The 19,234-nt window shown below is 37.6% G+C and overlaps 1 protein-coding gene across 1 annotated transcript in view; it reads left to right on the top strand.

The window, feature by feature from the left end:
* Window positions 1–12,578, top strand: part of Znf292 (zinc finger protein 292) — a 69,903-nt gene extending 57,325 nt beyond the window's left edge. The window contains exons 7-8 of the mRNA XM_076923983.1: window positions 1,282–1,423; window positions 5,319–12,578. Of these exons, the coding sequence (XP_076780098.1) occupies window positions 1,282–1,423; window positions 5,319–12,431 (7,255 nt within the window). The 3' untranslated portion in view covers window positions 12,432–12,578. The remainder of the gene's footprint in view (window positions 1–1,281; window positions 1,424–5,318) is intronic.
* Window positions 12,579–19,234: the final 6,656 nt, after the last annotated feature.

The following is a 19,234-nucleotide window of genomic DNA, read 5'->3' on the forward strand; positions in this document are numbered from 1 at the left end:
TTGAGAGTTGTTTGGAGAATGACTAGAGAGGACACATGGGAGGAAGAAAGTGGAATTACAGAGCTTAGGTGAGTAATCCAACTAGCATGTGTAAGGCCTTCCTTATGTGTATGTTATGAGCCAAAAGAAATGTAAAATAAACTTCGGCATCTGTTTTGAGTACAGTAAAAAGTTCAGCCTATTTGGAGATAATGATGAATTCAAAATAGAAAGATGCTGAAGGAGGAAGAATGGCAGGCACCCTTTTCGTGCACAGTACACACTGCTTAGAGATAGGATATATTCTTAGAAATGTGTGGTTTAAAGAATTCGTCATTGAGAAGGCTGCAGTGGTATACCTCACTAAATGGATATTGTTATGGAACAAATCAAACTGCATGTGGCCTGCTGTTAATTAAAATGCTGTTAAAGGAATCATGTGTTTATTAGATTAGGTTTTAGAAAAATTAAAGTAGATGAGACTTCTAAAGAACTAGAAAGGTAAAAATGTCGCCAAAAGTTTCTAACTAGGTCCTTCATAGATGTTCCAGTCCAGTAAGTGAGCAGTAAAGAGGATAGTACCAAAGGCGCTGGAATCTGAAGACAACATTAGCAGAAGCTTCTCTTGAGACCAATTGTTGAACATCGTGAAGCAGAGGGAATTAAATGAGGGATGGAAGAGGAGTTGGGTACAGCTGGCACATTCATCATTTTACTTATTTCTGTGAAAACAGTTGTTAATGTCAGACAAGCTTAGAATTTAATTTTCTTTTTATTTAACCTTTATGTCACGTGGGTGTTTTCCTTCTGGGGCCTGTAACATCATTGGTAGTTTTGTTCATCTAATAGTAACAACCTTCAGGATAGATTTTAATGTGATGGTGTGATTGAGGGTATGCTACGTGAAAGTTCTATCCTTGAGGGATATAATCCTAGATAGGTATGTTTTTAATTCGTATGCCTTGTAGATGTTGTGCACACAGACTTTGTATTTTTATATTACATAGTCTAAAGTCCAAATGTGACTGAAAGGTTTTCTTTGTATAATTTGTATGTTAGATGTTTTCTTATTAAAAGAGTGCTACTCTGAGATTGAAAAATACTGATTAATACAGTAAGAAACTACATCTTAATTTTTATTCTTTAGAAACTCAGAGTGCCGATTTATCTTGTATTTAGACATAATTTTATCCATAGAATTCGGATCTAAAGTCAGTTTTAATTTCAAATGTAATGGCTACATTGATGCACTGTATGATTATTCCATTACTCCTATTTATTCTTCAAACTTTTTTTCCAAAGGGAACTCACTTTGTTTTGGAGTAAATTGCAGCAACGGGTAGAACCGTCAGTACAAGTGTACCTAGAAAGGTGTCGTCAACTTTCTTTGTTAACGAAGACTGTATATCACATTTTCTTCCTAATTAAAGTTATTAATTCAGAGGTAAGAGTATTCAAGTTACTTTTCCTTAATTTAAATTGTGTGACTCATCTTTAATAAGATCTTTACTTTTGTTCTTTTGACACTTTCTTCAGTGATTTTTTTTTTTCACTTCAGTGCTTTTGGGTATATATTTATACACACACACACACCTCCTTTGAAATATTTGATCTAGAGAGACCTAAATGTTCATATAAAAACAAAAAACTTCCTTTTACTATCTGTGTAATAGTTCCCATTTTTGTTTTCAGTGTCCCAGTATATGTTATACTACTTTAGTAGTTTGGCTCTATGCAAGTTTAGAAAGCGTAAAGAGGAATATGGAAATTATTCTATTGCTGACAGTGGGTCAAAAAAACACTCTTAAAACCCCTCTACTACAAAACCAGCCATAAATACTTGATAAAATAAAACGATATTTTTTTTGTGGCAGCTGAGATCACAAGAACTTAATGTTCTTGTAAAATACCCCTCCCCTCCTAGGATTCAACACAAAAAGTAACTTAATAACTGGGTCAAAAAGCCTAAACTAGGGGCTAGGCTGTAGATTAGGTAGAGTGCTTGCTATAGCATGCAGAGATCCCTGTGTTTGAATCCCAACACCGTATGGACCAGAAGTGGTGGTACACACATACAGTCCCAGATCAGACTTATCCATAACTACATATAGTTCAGTGCAAGCTTGTGATGCATCAGATCTTGTTATGGAGAAGGAGAGGGAGGAATGGATGAGAGGAAAGGTGAGGATATATAGAGATCAGATGAGGTGTTGAACCCTCTCAAATTAGGGAGTTCAATCTGAATTCTTCCCTCTCTGGAACCTGTGAAGGACCATTTCATTGAAAAACAGACTAGAAAAAATATACCACTGATGGATGATCAACAGCCTTGAATAATACTCAGCTAATTTCTGGGTCAAAACAGATAAATCTTTCCCTAAGAAATTATAACCATAACTCTTAACACAGATTAGGGGGCTGTTGAGTTCATAAATCCCCATGACAAGTAAATGATCAGCGTTTAAGAGGTGAAAAACCTGGACTATGACATAGTTGCAGATGCAGGAACTACTTTGAAGGGGCATGCTGTCAGTACAAGATTCATGTAAAAAGTCCTGCTTAAGCTGAGTTCATCAAGGCTTACAAAAGCAGATAGAAGGATAGAATTAAGCATGCAGGCATAAACGTCTTAAACTGCATATAAAGCCATGAATGACAAACTGTAAAGTAATTTCCCCAGAGAACAGTAGGACTGGGGTTGGAGGAAAGGCTTTGACGTTAAAAGCACATACTATTCTTGTGGATGACCTGAGTTGAGATCCCAGCACCCACAGAAGGCAAGTCACAGTCATAACTCCACGTTTAGGGAACTCAGGCCCTCTAGTTTCTTCTTGTACCTGCAACTCATGTCCACAAACATATAATTAAAAATAACAAAAATAATTGGGTGCTGGAGAGATGACTTAGTGGTTGCAAGCACTAGCTGCTCTTTGGTTTAATTCCTTGCACCCACCTGGCAGCTTATAACCACCACCTGTTAATCTAGTTCTTGGGAGCTGGTGCTGTCTTCAAGAGTACCAGCCACATGTAGTGAAGACATACTTTCAACCAAAGAACTCATTCACATAAAAATAAATAGAAAACACTATCAAGGAGAACAGGATCAATTTATCTAATAGTATGGGTAATGTAAAGAGAATAAATTATAAAAAAAGACTCAGAATAGTAAAGCATGAAAAAGGACACTATTAAAATGACCAGGTTTTAAAAGAGTCAGAGCTTTTGGAACATAGTAATTGAAAATTTAAAAGCATCATAGATAGAACACATAGATTATATGTGTCTGAAGAGACTGACAAACAGATGCTGCACATTTACCAAGAGCAGAATCCATCGCTGAGCGTACCTCAGCCCTGTGTTACTGATTTTCTTATAGTCACCTATATTCAGCTCTTTTCTACAGAAGGTTTACAGAAGAAATGACCTAAAAGTGCTATCATTGATTGCAGAGAATGTCAAAATTAAGCATGAAAACTTTTTTTTAAAATCATGTACAGATTCTTTTGAAAGATGAAATAAAAACAAAACAGATATCCTCTTTTAAAAATACCTACTATTGTCTATATTTGGTCATGTATCTTAAATATATATTTTTTGTATCTATTTTGTGCTGAAATAATTTTTTTAGGAGTAAAAACAAAGTGTATCTTTCTACTTTGTAGCTCTTCCTCTCTCTTTACCCTTGCTAACTAACTTATCTTTATTTTTTTATATTATATAACGTGGTGTCAGAGTTAACAATAAATTGAAACAGGGCAACGAGTGTTAGAGGATATTGCTGTGCAGTTTTAACAATCGGCTGTGTTACTACTTAATATCTGCTTAGTGAGCAGTATGGTAGCTAGGTGTTAGTCTCATCCCACTCTGACCACACTGAGCAGCTTAACTACTCTGGCATGCCTTTCTCAATTAGGTGAGTCAAAGGGATGGGGAAAAGGGACTGCCTCATCCCCACTTCTTGTCTTGTAAGGAGGTCCTCTTGTTCTGCCTAGAGTGTTTCTCCATGATGACAACCATTTTTTTTTAAACCCCGTGGTTCTTTCAAATTTTGTAGCACAAATGGTAGCATATCCTCATAATAACTAGTGTGCTTTGATCAACTGAGACAGGATCTCATGTATGTACATACTTACATCCTATGTAAGTGATGACATAGAACGCTGCCTCTACCTCCAAAGTGTTTGGATTACAGGTGTTTACCACACCTAACAGGGTAGTTGGGAGCATCTCTATTCATGTAGTATAGTTTTTCTCCTACTCCTCGAAGTTAGACTTGAAAATTATAGCCCTACTCTTAAAGCTTTTATCTTCTGTGGCTAGAGTGAGACATGAATAATTGCAATATATGCTACAGCCCTTTCTACTACTTTGTAATGTTGAGACTCCTAGTACATGTGAACATCTGAGTATACTGTAGATGAGTTGACATTTTAGTTTATAGTAGCACTAGAAACCCTACTTTTAAGACTCAAGTGATTGTTCATCTTTACTAACAAGTTAGAGGGTCTGAGGAATAAGTTTGTAACTGAATTAAGAAAGTTGTATTTTTTTTAAATTATGAAGACAAATGTAAAATTAATGATACATTATAAAGATACTTAATGACCATTTACTGTTCCCTAGACACTTACTAAACTGTACTCTAAGTACTTTAGATCCTAATTTATTTTATAGCTCACACCTAGTGTTAAGTTTAAGTGTTGTTTTGGCCTCTGTTGTAGGAGTTGTCTTTTAAACATTATTAAAAGATGTATTTTATCTTTTTATTCATATGAGTGAATATGTAGATATGTGTGAATGCATATGTATGTATGTATGTATGTATGTTCCTGCAGAGATCAGAAGTCAGACTCTGGTTGGGAGCTACCTGATATGGGTATTGGAACTGAACTTGGGTTCTCTGGAAGAACAGCAAGTATTCTTAGACCTGCGCTGTCACTCTGACTTTGCGCTGTCACTTTGACCCCTGCTTTATAAAAGGGATCTGAAAAGTTAGAAAAGTTATGTTTATTTATTTGTTTGTTTGTTTGTTTATTTATTTATTTGGTACAGGTCTTTGCTTAGTTTTTACTACTTGCGTTTTCGTTTTTAAGGATTTCTTTCTGGTTCTTTGTACACCCATATTCACATGGAGCTAGTTTTAGCCAGGGTGTCTTTTTTTGTGTGTTGCTATTAAGATTCAAGAACAGCAAATGACAGTTTTGAAAGTCCAATTTAGAAAGAAGGGGGGGAGAGGGAGGGAAGGAGGGAGAGAGGGAGGGAGGGAGGAAAAGAGAGAAAGAAAGAATCTATGCTTGATAGTGTAGAGTAACCTTTCCTGTATTTTGCTTGTTTTACAGACTGAAGGGGCTGGACTTGCTACCTGCATAGAGTTATGTGTAAAAGCTCTTCGCTTGGAATCTACAGAAAATACTGAAGTGAAAATATCAATTTGCAAAACCATTTCATGTTTGTTGCCTGAGGATCTGGAAGTTAAACGTGCTTGTCAATTGAGTGAATTTCTTATTGAGCCTACTGTAGATGCATATTATGCTGTGGAAATGTTATACAACCAGCCAGACCAGAAATATGATGAAGAGAATCTTCCAATACCAAATTCTCTACGTTGTGAGCTCTTACTTGTTTTGAAAACCCAATGGCCCTTTGATCCAGAATTTTGGGATTGGAAAACTTTGAAACGCCAGTGTCTTGCACTCATGGGGGAAGAGGCATCTATTGTGTCCTCAATTGATGAACTGAACGACAGTGAAGTCTATGAGAAAGTAGACTACCAGGGTGAAAGGGGAGACACATCTGTGAACGGCCTTTCTGCTGGACTTGGTACTGATTCCAGCCTGCTGATGGATGCTGGTGATGAAAAGCAAAAGAAGAAGGAGATAAAAGAATTAAAAGATAGGGGGTTTATATCTGCTAGGTTTAGGAATTGGCAAGCCTACATGCAGTATTGTTTGCTATGTGATAAAGAATTCCTTGGACATAGAATAGTACGGCATGCTCAAAAACATTACAAAGATGGGATTTACAGCTGTCCCATATGTGCAAAGAATTTCAATTCTAAAGAATCGTTTGTCCCTCATGTTACACTGCATGTTAAACAGTCTAGTAAAGAGAGACTAGCAGCTATGAAACCCTTAAGAAGATTGGGAAGGCCTCCTAAAATTACAGCCACCCATGAAAATCAAAAGACTAATACTAACACTGTGGCTAAACAGGAACAGCGACCCATAAAAAAGAATAGTCTTTATTCAACAGATTTCATAGTGTTTAATGACAACGATGGTTCAGATGATGAGAATGATGACAAAGACAAGTCTTACGAGCCCGAGGTGATCCCTGTGCAGAAACCAGTACCTGTTAATGAATTTAATTGTCCGGTGACCTTTTGTAAAAAGGGCTTTAAATACTTCAAAAATTTAATTGCTCATGTGAAAGCCCATAAGGATAATGAAGATGCCAAACGCTTTCTTGAAATGCAAAGCAAAAAAGTCATTTGCCAGTATTGTAGAAGGCACTTTGTAAGTGTCACTCATCTCAATGATCACTTACAAATGCACTGTGGCAGTAAGCCATATATATGTATACAGATGAAATGTAAGGCTGGTTTTAATAGTTATGCAGAGCTGTTAGCCCACCGAAAGGAGCATCAAGTCTTTAGAGCAAAGTGCTTATTTCCAAAATGTGGCAGAATTTTTTCACAAGCTTATTTACTGTATGATCATGAAGCACAACATTATAATACCTATACTTGTAAGTTCACAGGTTGTGGTAAAGTGTATCGTTCTCAGAGTGAGATGGAAAAGCATCTGGATGATCACAGTACACCCGAGAAAGTGCTGCCTCCTGAAGACCAGCTTAATCCATCTGGAAATGAGGTGAATCAGAACTCAGAAGGAACAACTGAGGAAGGAAGGTCAGAGCACAGCATTGAAAAGAGCCTAGGAGCGGACAGAAGTGGTGATTGGGAGAAAAACAAAACTGAATCAGCTGTGACTAACCAAGGCCAGATCTCTGCCTCTGAACCCAGGCAAGCTAACATACCATTGTCAAATGGTTTAGAAAACCCTGATAATACTACTGTTCTTCGGACCAATGAAGTAGCTGTGTCCATTAAGGTGTCTGTTAACCATGGGATTGAGAATGACTTTGGAAAGCAAGAACACCTAAATGTGGAAGGCACTGGTGAGCCGCTGATGACAGATGTACGTAAACCAGGTGGAGGTGCTGGTGTCCATTTCTGCCGTCCAAGTTTCCAAGAGAAGAAAGATCATGAGTGCCCGAATGAAGCCCAGATTGCTCAGAGTTCTTTAGGTGACTCAGAACCGCTGAGGATAGGTGACCTGAACCCACAAAGCCTAGAAAGACAGGTGAACACTCTGACCTTTTCTGTACAGAATGAGGCAAGGCTTGAAGACAGTTCACAGATTTGCAAATTTGAATGTGGAGGTGATGTTAAAACCTCATCTAGCCTTTATGATTTACCTCTTAAGACGCTAGAAAGTATCCCATTTGTTCCATCGCAGCCCGACCTGAGCAGTCCGTTGGGAGCTCCATCAGTACCTCCAAAAGCTCCAGGTCAGAAGTTCAGCTGCCAGGTTGAGGGATGCACTCGAACATATAACTCCTCACAGAGTATTGGAAAACACATGAAGACAGCACACCCTGACCAATACGCTGCTTTTAAACTGCAGCGCAAAACTAAAAAAGGTCAGAAATCTAACAACTTAAATACACCAAATCATGGAAAGTGTGTTTATTTTTTGCCGTCACAAGTGAGCAGCTCTAATCATGCTTTTTTTACATCACAGACCAAAGCCAATGGGAACCCTGCCTGTTCAGCCCAGTTGCAGCATGTCTCGCCTTCCATTTTCCCAGCTCATTTAGCAAGTGTATCAACTCCATTGTTACCCTCAGTGGAAAGTGTCCTAAGTCCAAACACATCTTCTCAGGATAAACATGTACAAGATGGTATATTATGTTCACAAATGGAAAATTTGTCTAATACTACCTTACCAGCACAAATGGAAGATCTAACTAAAACAGTTTTGCCTTTGAATATTGACAGCGGCTCAGATCCTTTTCTTCCTTTACCCACAGAAAATAGCTCTCTCTTCTCTTCACCAGCAGACAGTGAGAATAATTCTGTTTTTTCCCAACTTGAAAATAGTACAAATCATTATCCCTCACAGACCGAAGGAAACATAAATTCTTCTTTTCTGAAAGGAGGCAGCAGTGAAAACGGAGTTTTTCCATCCCAAGTCAGTACTGCAGATGACTTCAGTAGCACCAGTGCCCAGCAGTCTGCACCTAAGAAAGTGAAAAAAGACCGTGGTCGAGGCCCAAATGGGAAGGAAAGAAAACCCAAGCACAACAAAAGGGCTAAATGGCCTGCGATTATTAGAGACGGGAAATTTATCTGTAGCAGGTGTTACAGGGCTTTCACCAACCCCCGGTCCCTGGGTGGACACCTCTCTAAAAGGTCTTACTGCAAACCACTGGATGGAGCAGAAATTGCACAGGAACTTCTACAGACCAACAGACAGCCTTCCCTTCTGGCCAGCATGATTCTCTCCACAAGTGCAGTAAATATGCAGCAGCCACAACAGTCTAACTTTAATCCAGAAACATGTTTTAAAGATCCATCATTTCTGCAACTTCTTTCTGTGGAAAATCGTCCAACCTTTTTACCAAGTGCATTTCCTAGATGTGATGTGAGTAACTTTAATGCCAGTGTTAGTCAGGAAGGCAGTGAAATTATTAAGCAGGCTTTAGAAACTGCTGGCATTCCCAGCACATTTGAGAGTGCCGACATGCTTTCTCAGGTTGTTCCAATAGGCAGTGTCTCCGATGCAGCCCAGGCAAATGCAGCGGGGATGCCAGGTCCAACTGTGACACCCTTGTTACAGACTGTTTGCCACTCAAACACCTCACCATCAAACCAGAATCAAACACCAAATTCCAAAACTTCCACCCTCAAAGAATGTAACAGTTTGCCTATCTTTACAACAAATGATTTATTGCTAAAGACTATTGAAAATGGCTTGTGCTCCAATTCATTCAGCAATTCTACTGAGCCACCACAAAATTTTACCAATAATAGTGCACACGTTTCTGTTATAAGTGGTCCTCAAAATACAAGGTCCAGTCATTTGAATAAAAAAGGAAGTAGTGCATCTAAGAAGAGAAAAAAAGTTGCTCCTGCAGTAATTGTATCTAATGCTTCCCAAAATGTAGTACCAGCTGATTCAGCAGTGGGGCTTCCAGCTAAGAGTCTTACAGTCCCGGATACCAGCACACGTTCAGACGTGATTCCTGATTGTGAACCTCAGGCTTTGGTGGAAAATCTCACACAGAAATTAAATAACATTGACAATCATTTGTTTATAACTGGTGTAAAAGAGAATTGTAAAGCCACTCTTGAGCCCCATGCAATGATAACCCCTTTAACATTAAAAACTGAAAATGGTGATTCCCGAATGATGCCTTTGAGTTCATGCACACCAGTGAATTCTGATTTGCAGATTTCTGAAGATAATGTTATTCAGAACTTTGAGAAGACTCTTGAAATTATTAAAACTGCTATGAATTCTCAAATACTTGAGGTAAAAAGTGGATCTCAGGGTACTGGTGAGACAACACAGAATGCTCAGATAAAGTACAGCATGCAACTTCCTTCAGTGGACTCTATCCCGAATAACAAGTTGCCTGATTCTTCTCAGTGTTCCTCTTTTCTAACTGTAATGCCAACAAAAGGCAACATTCCTCAGTCTGAAGCATTACATAAGGAGGATCAAATACAGGACATTTTAGAGGGTTTGCAAAACTTAAAACTAGAAACTGACATCTCTGCTCCAGCTTCTTCCCAGGGTATGCTAATGAACAAATCAGTAGTACCGTCCCCTACTCCTACTAAATCAACTCCAAATACTGTAGTCCAGCCAGTTTCTGAAGTGATACATGTTCAGCTTAATGACAGAGTTAATAAGCCCTTTGTGTGTCAAAACCAAGGCTGTAACTACAGTGCCATGACAAAGGATGCCCTCTTTAAACACTATGGTAAAATTCATCAGTATACTCCAGAGATGATTCTTGAAATTAAGAAGAATCAGTTAAAATTTGCTCCATTTAAATGTGTTGTACCTACATGTACCAAAACATTTACAAGAAACTCTAATCTCCGGGCACACTGTCAGTTGGTGCATCATTTTACAATAGAAGAAATGGTAAAGCTAAAAATAAAAAGGCCCTATGGAAGAAAATCTCAGAGTGAAAATTTGTCATCTCCACAGATTAATCAAGTGAAGAAACAGCCACCCATGGCAGAGGAAACAAAAACTGAGTCACAGCCGGCCTTCAATGTACCAGCAGTGACAGGTGATGATGCACTTGATAATACAGCAGTAATCCCAGAAAAACAACTTGCAGAAAAAAAAAGTCCTGAGAAACCAGAAAGTTCTTCACAGCCTGTCACAGCCTCTGCTGAACAATATAATGCAAATCTTGCAAACCTAAAAACCAAAGGAAGGAAAAATAAGAGGCATAGAAAAGAAAAGGAAGAAAAAAGAGAAAAGAATCCAGTTTCTCAGTCCTTTGAACTTCCAACAAGATACAGTTCGTACAGACCTTATTGTTGTGTTCACGAGGGATGCTTTGCTGCATTTACAATACAGCAAAACTTGATTCTTCATTACCAGGCTGTACATAAATCGAATCTTCCTACCTTCTCTGCAGAGGGTGAAGAGGAAAGTGAAACTATTAAAGAAAGTGAAGAAACTGAACCTAAACAATCAATGAAAGAATTTCGGTGTCAGGTGAGTGACTGTTCTAGGATTTTCCAAGCCATTACTGGCCTAATACAGCACTACATGAAACTTCATGAAATGACCCCTGAGGAAATTGAAAGCATGACTGCGGCTGTGGATGTTGGCAAATTTCCATGTGATCAGTTGGAATGTAAGTCTTCTTTTACAACATATCTGAGCTATGTTGTTCATCTTGAGGTAGACCATGGAATTGGGACAAGGACAAGTAAGACAGAAGAAGATGGCATATACAAATGTGACTGTGAAGGCTGTGACAGGATATATGCCACTCGATCTAATCTGCTCCGACACATTTTTAATAAACATAATGACAAGCATAAAGCCCATCTGATTCGGCCAAGAAAATTAACTGGCCAGGAAAATATATCAAGTAAGGCAAACCAAGAAAAATCAAAGTCTAAACATCGAGCAACAAAACACAACAGATCTGGGAAAGATGGAATGAAAATGTCAAAGACAAAGCGAAAGAAAAAAAGTAATTTAGAAAGCAAGAGTGCAAAAATAGTGCAGATTGAGGAAAATAAGCCTTACTCTCTAAAACGAGGGAAGCACGTATATTCCATAAAGGCTAGGAATGATGCCTTGGCAGAGTGTACAAGCAAATTTGTGACACAGTATCCATGTATGATAAAAGGGTGTACTTCAGTTGTTACAAGTGAAAGCAATATAATTAGACATTATAAGTGTCATAAATTGTCCAAGGCATTTACATCACAACACCGAAATATTCTTATTGTCTTTAAACAATATGGCAACCCGCAAGGAAAGGAAATCTCTGAGCAACAAGATGAAAAGAATGATAAACAACAAGATCCCGATTCATTTGTGTTAGAGAAAAATGATAACTCTAAACCAGCCACCATTCCACAGGAAGAAGGTATAAAAGGAGAAAAAGATGAGATGGATGAGTTAACAGAATTATTTATTACAAAGTTAATAAATGAAGACAGCACAAATACAGAAACCCAAGTCAATACTACTATAAAGGTAAATAATGATTTTCAGGAACATGATTCCTGCATATCAGAAAGACAAAAGACTGGTAATTTGAAGAGAGTTTATAAAGAAAAAAACATCGTGCAGAATAAGAAACGGAAGATTGATAAAACTGAGCCAGAAGTGTCATTGGTGGTAAACAATACACGGAAAGAGGAAGAGACTGCTGTAGCAGTTCAAACCACTGAGGAGCGTCCCGCATCCTTTGACTGGAGCTCCTTTAAACCTATGGGATTCGAAGCATCCTTTCTCAAGTTTCTTGAAGAGTCTGCAGTGAAGCAGAAGAAAAATTCTGACAGAGACCATTCAAGCAGTGGAAGTAAAAGAGGATCCCATTCAAACTCCAGAAGACATGTTGATAAAACTGCTGTGACTGGTGGAAATCATGTGTGTTCTTGTAAGGAAAGTGAGATCTTTGTACAGTTTGCCAATCCCTCAAAGCTTCAGTGCAGTGAGAATGTAAAAATTGTTTTAGACAAGACTCTAAAAGATCGCTCTGAGCTTGTCCTAAAACAGCTTCAGGAAATGAAACCTACTGTCACTCTAAAAAAACTTGAAGTACTATCAAATCATCCAGATAGGACTGTCTTAAAAGAAATCAGTATAGGTAAAGCCTCAGGCAGAGGGCAGTACTGATAACTCATGTACTATAAATACATATCATTTGTAGTTTTATTTTAAATAGAAAGCCATCAAGCATGCTATTGTGAGCTTTTTAATTTGTTGACATGGATTAACCTAGCTTTAAAAAAAATCGAGAAAAAAAAAAGCCATGACATTTGTCATGTAGAACTTTATTTTATCCCTATGGGACTTGAACAGAATCAATACTTCAGTTATTGTAAATAATTGAGTTAAGCCTCAAATTTCTGTCACCTAGTTGTCCTTTCCATGAACGATACTGAATAATTATCTTTGTGATTGGTATCTTTTCAGCAGATCACCACTCATGTATAGCAGTACTCTTTATTTGTAGATATTTTTTGTATATATTTATTATTGTAAATCATTTGCTGCCACCAGCAGTCTGTAAGTCTAAATGAGTAAATGATACATTTATATTTGCAATTTTAATTTTAACAAAGTGATCAAGTTTTTAAACTTTTATTGTTTTAAATTAAGAACTTTTTGAACTAAAACTAGAACTGCCACAGTTAATTTTTTAACATAAAACATTTACAAGATGATATCAAGGTGTTTTGCACGGTAGGCACATTACCGCAAACTGCTTGTGAACTTGCCATCCACTCTTGGATGGTGTTCATGTGAAGTTAGAGTAGATTCCTTTGTCTCATTCATAGAGCTACAGATTTTTTTTTTTTTCTTTTTCCATTGCTTCTGATTAGATATAGTTACTATGAGTCCCTGAAATGTAATGGAAATGTGAATAAAGACTTTACTACATTGAAGATTTTAAACATTGGTATTTTAAGATATCCTTTGTCAATGTGATAGAAACTAGTAGTGGCGCAGTGTAAATATTCCAGGTGGTGGTTTGTGAAGTAGCCCAGTATTGCCTTAAATAAAATCACATTTCAGTTCTTCTTTTGTATGTGATCTTATAAGATTTTTTTTCCCTCCCATTTTCTGAGATTTATGGATGGTGTATAGCTTTAAACTGTATAAACTTTTGTGGAAAGAATTTTTTAGACATTTTTATAAATTTTAAAATTGGTATCATCCAGTGAGCCCATCTTGTGTTTATAAAATGCAAGAATCCTTAACATTTATAGTGACATAGATGAAACACTTTCTATAAGGAAGTATTATGTTTTGATTTTACTATTTATAGGCATTAGGTTGTGCAGATTTGTCTGTCTTCACATTATCTAATGATACGATTTTCATTAGATTAGTCATCAAGAACAGTATTAGTCATGATTGATTATTTGATCATTCAGTAACTAGTTCTTCTAGCTTAGCTTCATTCACCATATCTCTGTTGGGAGGAAGAAGTTATTTCTGGAGCACTGACAGCCCTCATGGAAAGCACAGCTGAAGTCAGTACTGGAAACAAGGCAGCATTTGCATTTTTTATTTTCATGGTTGCCATAAATAGCATTGTTTCTTTGTTTTTAGTTTTTTGTTTGTTTTTCTTTTTGTCCTTTTGTTTGTTTTTTGACATGTTATAAAGCATTTCCATTCACAGTGTTACCCGACCTGTGGTGTTGTGGTCACATGGATGTGTTTCCCCTGTTCTGCGTCAGACTTGCAGAGACTGAGTCGCTTAACTGAAATTGCTGGTACTCTGAATAAATAAGCATGGTGAAGGAATGGACTTAATTTCTTTTGGAAACTTTAAAGTTTAATTATTAAAGTAATACAGTTTTATTTGGGGGGGCCTAATGGGTTGTGTTGAGTAGTTTGTTTCATTTTAAGGTTTCTTTTCAGTATGCATATTACTTGACATATTAAAATCCTTGGTAAGCCCACTGTTATTTATTAATGTTAAAATAAAGGTGGTTTTCATGGTTGATTTATATTTTTTAAACATCTGAATAATGTTTTGTTCATGGGACTTTTTCATAAATTTTCTTAGATGCTTTCCTAACCCTGAAATACGAGTATTTAGCAATAATGTCTGATAGAATACAGTAGCAAAGAGGTTTGTTGCCAATCATTGTAAGTTAGCCACTATAAAGTGACAATGCCAGTGCGAAACTAGGCATCATGTTCCACACAGAATTCTAGTACTCAGGATTGACTCAAAACCCAAGCCAGCCTGAGCTACATATGAGATCGTGTCTGTAGAAAACATGGAAGAGAAAACAGTACATTGCACAACTTCTTTACTTATTAGAAAATTAACCACTATGCTTTTCTTTAGTCTGTTTTTGAAGAGAGGATTGCCAACACTGGCATTTGTTTATGTATGTATAGGTGGTGGACGGTAAAGCAATTAGGACAACATTTTTAGTGTACAACTGATGAAATTATATAACAAAACAATGAAGTACAGAATAGCATGCTGCATGGTAACGCAGATAGGGAATGGAATGCCTTGATGCTAAATAACATTGTTTTCAAATATATTTTTTCTCTATCTGTTCTTAAAATATCTTCCAACCTAAATTTGCCCAAGGTGTCATCATTAGAAGTGAAGTTTTTCCCTCTATTTAAATGTGAAGGATTTTAATATTACAGGTCAGAATCTTACTCAGAGTAAATCATTGCCCTAAGTTAAGCATGAGGGTTCTGGAAAGTCTTTCAGCAGTGTGAAGACCAGTTACATTTTAGAAAGCTAGACAGATACATACATTTTAATGAAAGAAAAGGTGTCCATTGAGTGCATTTAAGTTGAACAACTAATGAAGTGCTCATTTTGGACAGTTGGCACTGTTTAGTGAATCAATTGGGAAAATTGGAGATTAGCCAGAAGACACATTCCTAGTTTGGAAAAATGGGTTTTAAGCAGAGTAAGTAGAACTTGGGAGAGAAACAAGCATTTATGAAAGATATTAGTGCAAGCCTTTTTTGTGATCATGGATAGTGAGTTATGATCAGGGCTTTCCTGTGCTTCAGTCTCTCTGAAAAGGAGAGTGCCTTAGCATGCTAGATATTTTAAAGTCTTGGAGAAAACAGGGTACTAGTTAATGAGAGAATCTTCTAGGCTTCTAGGCTTCTAGTTGATCATGAAAACATTTTCCTTGTTTAACGTTAAGACTTCTGAAGGGCTGCAGAAGTGTCTTCACTCTGTTAGCAGAGTGCTCATTTACAGGCATAAGAACCTGAGCTCCAGGAGTCTTACCTAAAAGGGCGGGGCACTTTCTCAGAGTTGATCAGATGTGCCCTATCTCAGCTATGGACAGATGGCAATCATTCTGATAGGCCTACCGCTGCAGTGTATTGCTCCTTATGTATTATTGGCTGTTAATGGTTTGACTATTATCTTGTATTCAGTAACCCTGCATGTTGGTTTGTGTGTTTTTACCAGACTCCAGTTTTACTGTCAAAGCACCTGCTAAATTCGAGGCATTCCACTCCAGCTGCTCATTCACAGGACCCACTCTCTCCTTCAGTTCTAAATCAGAGACTGAGAACTTTCCCATCAAATTTTCTTTTGCTGAGTTATTTTTAATGAAAATTATAGGTGTGTCCTATTCATGCAAATAATAACCAGTGGTAGCTCATTTGGTTGCATGGTCTATTGCCTCACTTGGTATTTATTGTACATTATGTTTACTCCACTGAAAAATTGTTGGTTTTTTCCCCCAGAACATTCTTCCCTCTTCCCTTCTCCCCTCTCATCTGCTCCATCTCTGCCTTCCAGTACCTGCCTCTGGCATATGTTGGGGAAAGGAGTCATTGGATGTGTATGATGTGAGTTTATGAGTTTCTCTCTCTCTCTCTCTCTCTCTCTCTCTCTCTCTCTCTCTCTCTCTCTCTCTCTCTCTCTCTCTGTGTGTGTGTGTGTGTGTGTGTGTGTAAAACTGTCTCTCTGTCTGTCTGTTTATTTTGAGGCGTTAGCATTACCAGTGTACTTAAATGAACAAACATTCCAGTTCCATGCACAGGTAGGCTAAGCATCATACACCCAGACCATTTATCACCCCAGCTATGATCTATTCTTCCAATATTCTTTATCTAGAAGTTTAAATCTCTATCTGTGGTTTTCAAACCTAAGTTCTTTGATGCTTCCTGAAAAGCAAAAGCATGTGTGCCTCCTACATAAAAGAAACTGAATCTTTTCATGTAATGACCCCAAATAATCATCTTTTGCTTGGAACAATTTCCCCTTGATTTTCTTGAATGTCTCCACCACCACCACTAAGTGGCATGTTCAGGCAGTATCACCTTCTACTTGATAGTGTCCTTTGGAGTTCTGTCTATATACTTGTAAGCACATCTTATTACTCTCCTTTGTTTATGATATACTGGTTATATTGGTTTCAATTTAAATCCTCAAACCAGCAAGCTCTTCACATCTCAAGCCCTTAGTTGTAGCTGTTTTGTTGTTGTTTAGAATGCTTTTTACTGTGCTACAACTTATTCATCAAATGTACCTTTTTGGCCCCATAATTGGTGATTTATTGCTAAAGCACTTGGGTTTCCTTCATGACCTTTTGAGTTACTGCTTTTTCCTCCTCTTTATTGAGATCAGAGTTGAAGTATAGAGTAATATTCTCAAGGGACTGATGCTGATTATTGAGAAGTAAAGGTAAAAGGAGATGCGTTTTAGGTCAAGAAAGTCAGCTAATTCTAGGCCAAAAGAAGAGTGTGCCTTTTATAAAGGGCTTGATAGGAGTGGCTTTTAAGGAAACAATAGAAAGCTGATAGAAACCAGGTATAGACAGGGAAGGGAAGCAAGTGCTAGATCGTCCCGTAGCATCTTAGACCCATATATATTGGACTTCATAGTAACCAAAGAATTGGCATTTGGGATTGAATCAGAGAAATGTGATTTTTGCAGTTTTAAATTTTCAGTAAGGAAAAAAATCCAGTGGATAATTCAGGTAGTTGGACGATTGTCTCAGCCATTCCAGAGAGAGAATATTGACTGAATAGAACAACAGTAAAAGACTGGGAGGAAAGTAGATAAGATTGAGTAGTCTGGAATATTTGATGCCATCTGCTTATGGATTATGGGGAAGGAAGATATTGGCACAAAAAAAAATGTGTTTACATGCAAGAAGCCACTTAGCAGTGTAGGACTGGAGCAAGCATTCATAAGTGGATGGTTGTGAAAGGAAGAGTGTATATAGGAAAGTATTTGTAGCTTGGTGCAGGGGAACTCCAATGTTTAAAAGAAGTTGTGATTATTTTCTTTTGGAAGAAGCCAAATGCAATTGGTAACTGGAGGCTATCATGGCTTCCTGTCCAAGTATTTGAAAGTAATACCCTAAAAGTGTCTGTGATGGATTTGGTAGAAGATTAGAATGTGAGGAATAGTATATGTTCAATTGTAAGACTTTCAGCTTTGGTAATTTATTTTAATTGCAGTGTTATTTGCCAAACTAATATAGGAGTAAAGTTAGAAGTTGTGGATAGCCCCAGCCTTGTATTTTGATATTAATTCCCCTTTCCTGTGAAGAACTGCAGAGGAGGTGTGAGTCATTACACAGGTGATTTCTAGTGAACCTTCTGCCCATCTTAATTTGTAAAATAAGGGCTGAAGCCAGTGATTGGGCAGAGGAAGGGGAGGTGGAGAAATAAAGGCTGGGGAGAGAAGAGAGGGAGGAGGACTGGAGGAAGACAATGGAGGAGGAAAACGACAACACTGGGGAGAGGAGAGAGAGGACAGCTGGGAAGCAGGAGGTAGAAGGACAGACACGGTCTGGAAAACCCTCAAATTATAAGGGTCTCATAGCTGGGGAACAGAGTAGTTAGTGTAGGGGTATCTGCTCAATCTAGGCTTACAGAATATATCCATAATTACTGAGTTGTGCTTTCATTGACCGGTCATATTTAGGTTGGAGATTTAAATATCTCCCACTACAAGAAGTATTAGTGTTGAATTTGAGGCTCATGTGGGTTATTACGGCAAAGAAGTGCAGTGTTCCTAATTATACAACTCTAGAGTTGAAAATACTTTGAAAGGAAACATTCTGTCTTTCATCTCGAGTATTTAATATATTTTGTTAGAAATAAGAACAGCTACAAGTAAAAGTTTGGGCATTTGCCATTTTTAACATAGAGTGGAGATTTGAAAATTATCTTCATGTAGAAAATTAAAGGTGGCCAAGCAGCTTGGCCAGAGGAACGTCAATATATGGTAGGCAAAAGAAAGTGAGGCAGCCAAGTCTTGGAAAGGAAGAGACAAGTTCCAGAAAGATAAGAGCAAAGTGGCTGTGCCGAATGTTTTTTCTAGATCAATTAGTGAGAACTGAGTCCTAAAATTAGTTGCTAGTCATTTTAATTTAGAGAACTTTAAATGTATGGGGTTTTTTTTCCCTAGTTATGCATAGTGAATAATTGCCTGCTTGCCAAAGAGTTAAAAGTTGGGATAATAATAGATGAAACTTGTTCCCAGAAATAAAGTATGTAAGGTTAGAATTATGATAGAGAACACAATTCAGATATGTCCTAAAAGTATCATTAGCCAAATAGTGGTGACACACACCTTTAGTCTCACAGCTAGGGAGCCAGAGACAGGCCTGCTCTATGGAGTGATAAAACAGTAAAATGCTGTCTCAAACTAACAGGAAAAGAAAAATAGTAATGTTAAGCTCCTTGTTGGAATGGAAGGAAACAAATTCTCAGAGAAAATGAAAATCAGAAGTAAAATACTGACAAGATAAATGGAACATGCATAACACTAATCAAGTGATACTTTCAACTTCTCACTTAGAAGGCAGTATGTGTAGCATCATCTGTTTGATCATGTGGTAGTCCTAGTGGCAATCATTGGTTGCATAGTCCTGGTAGGGATGCAGCAATGGATAAATCTAAGTAGCACTGTCACAAAGCCGAGACATGGAAGAAATTGGCCTAGGGGTCTT

Source organism: Arvicanthis niloticus, chromosome 25 (genome assembly GCF_011762505.2).
Source record: "Arvicanthis niloticus isolate mArvNil1 chromosome 25, mArvNil1.pat.X, whole genome shotgun sequence".
NCBI classification, from domain to species: Eukaryota; Metazoa; Chordata; class Mammalia; order Rodentia; family Muridae; genus Arvicanthis; species Arvicanthis niloticus.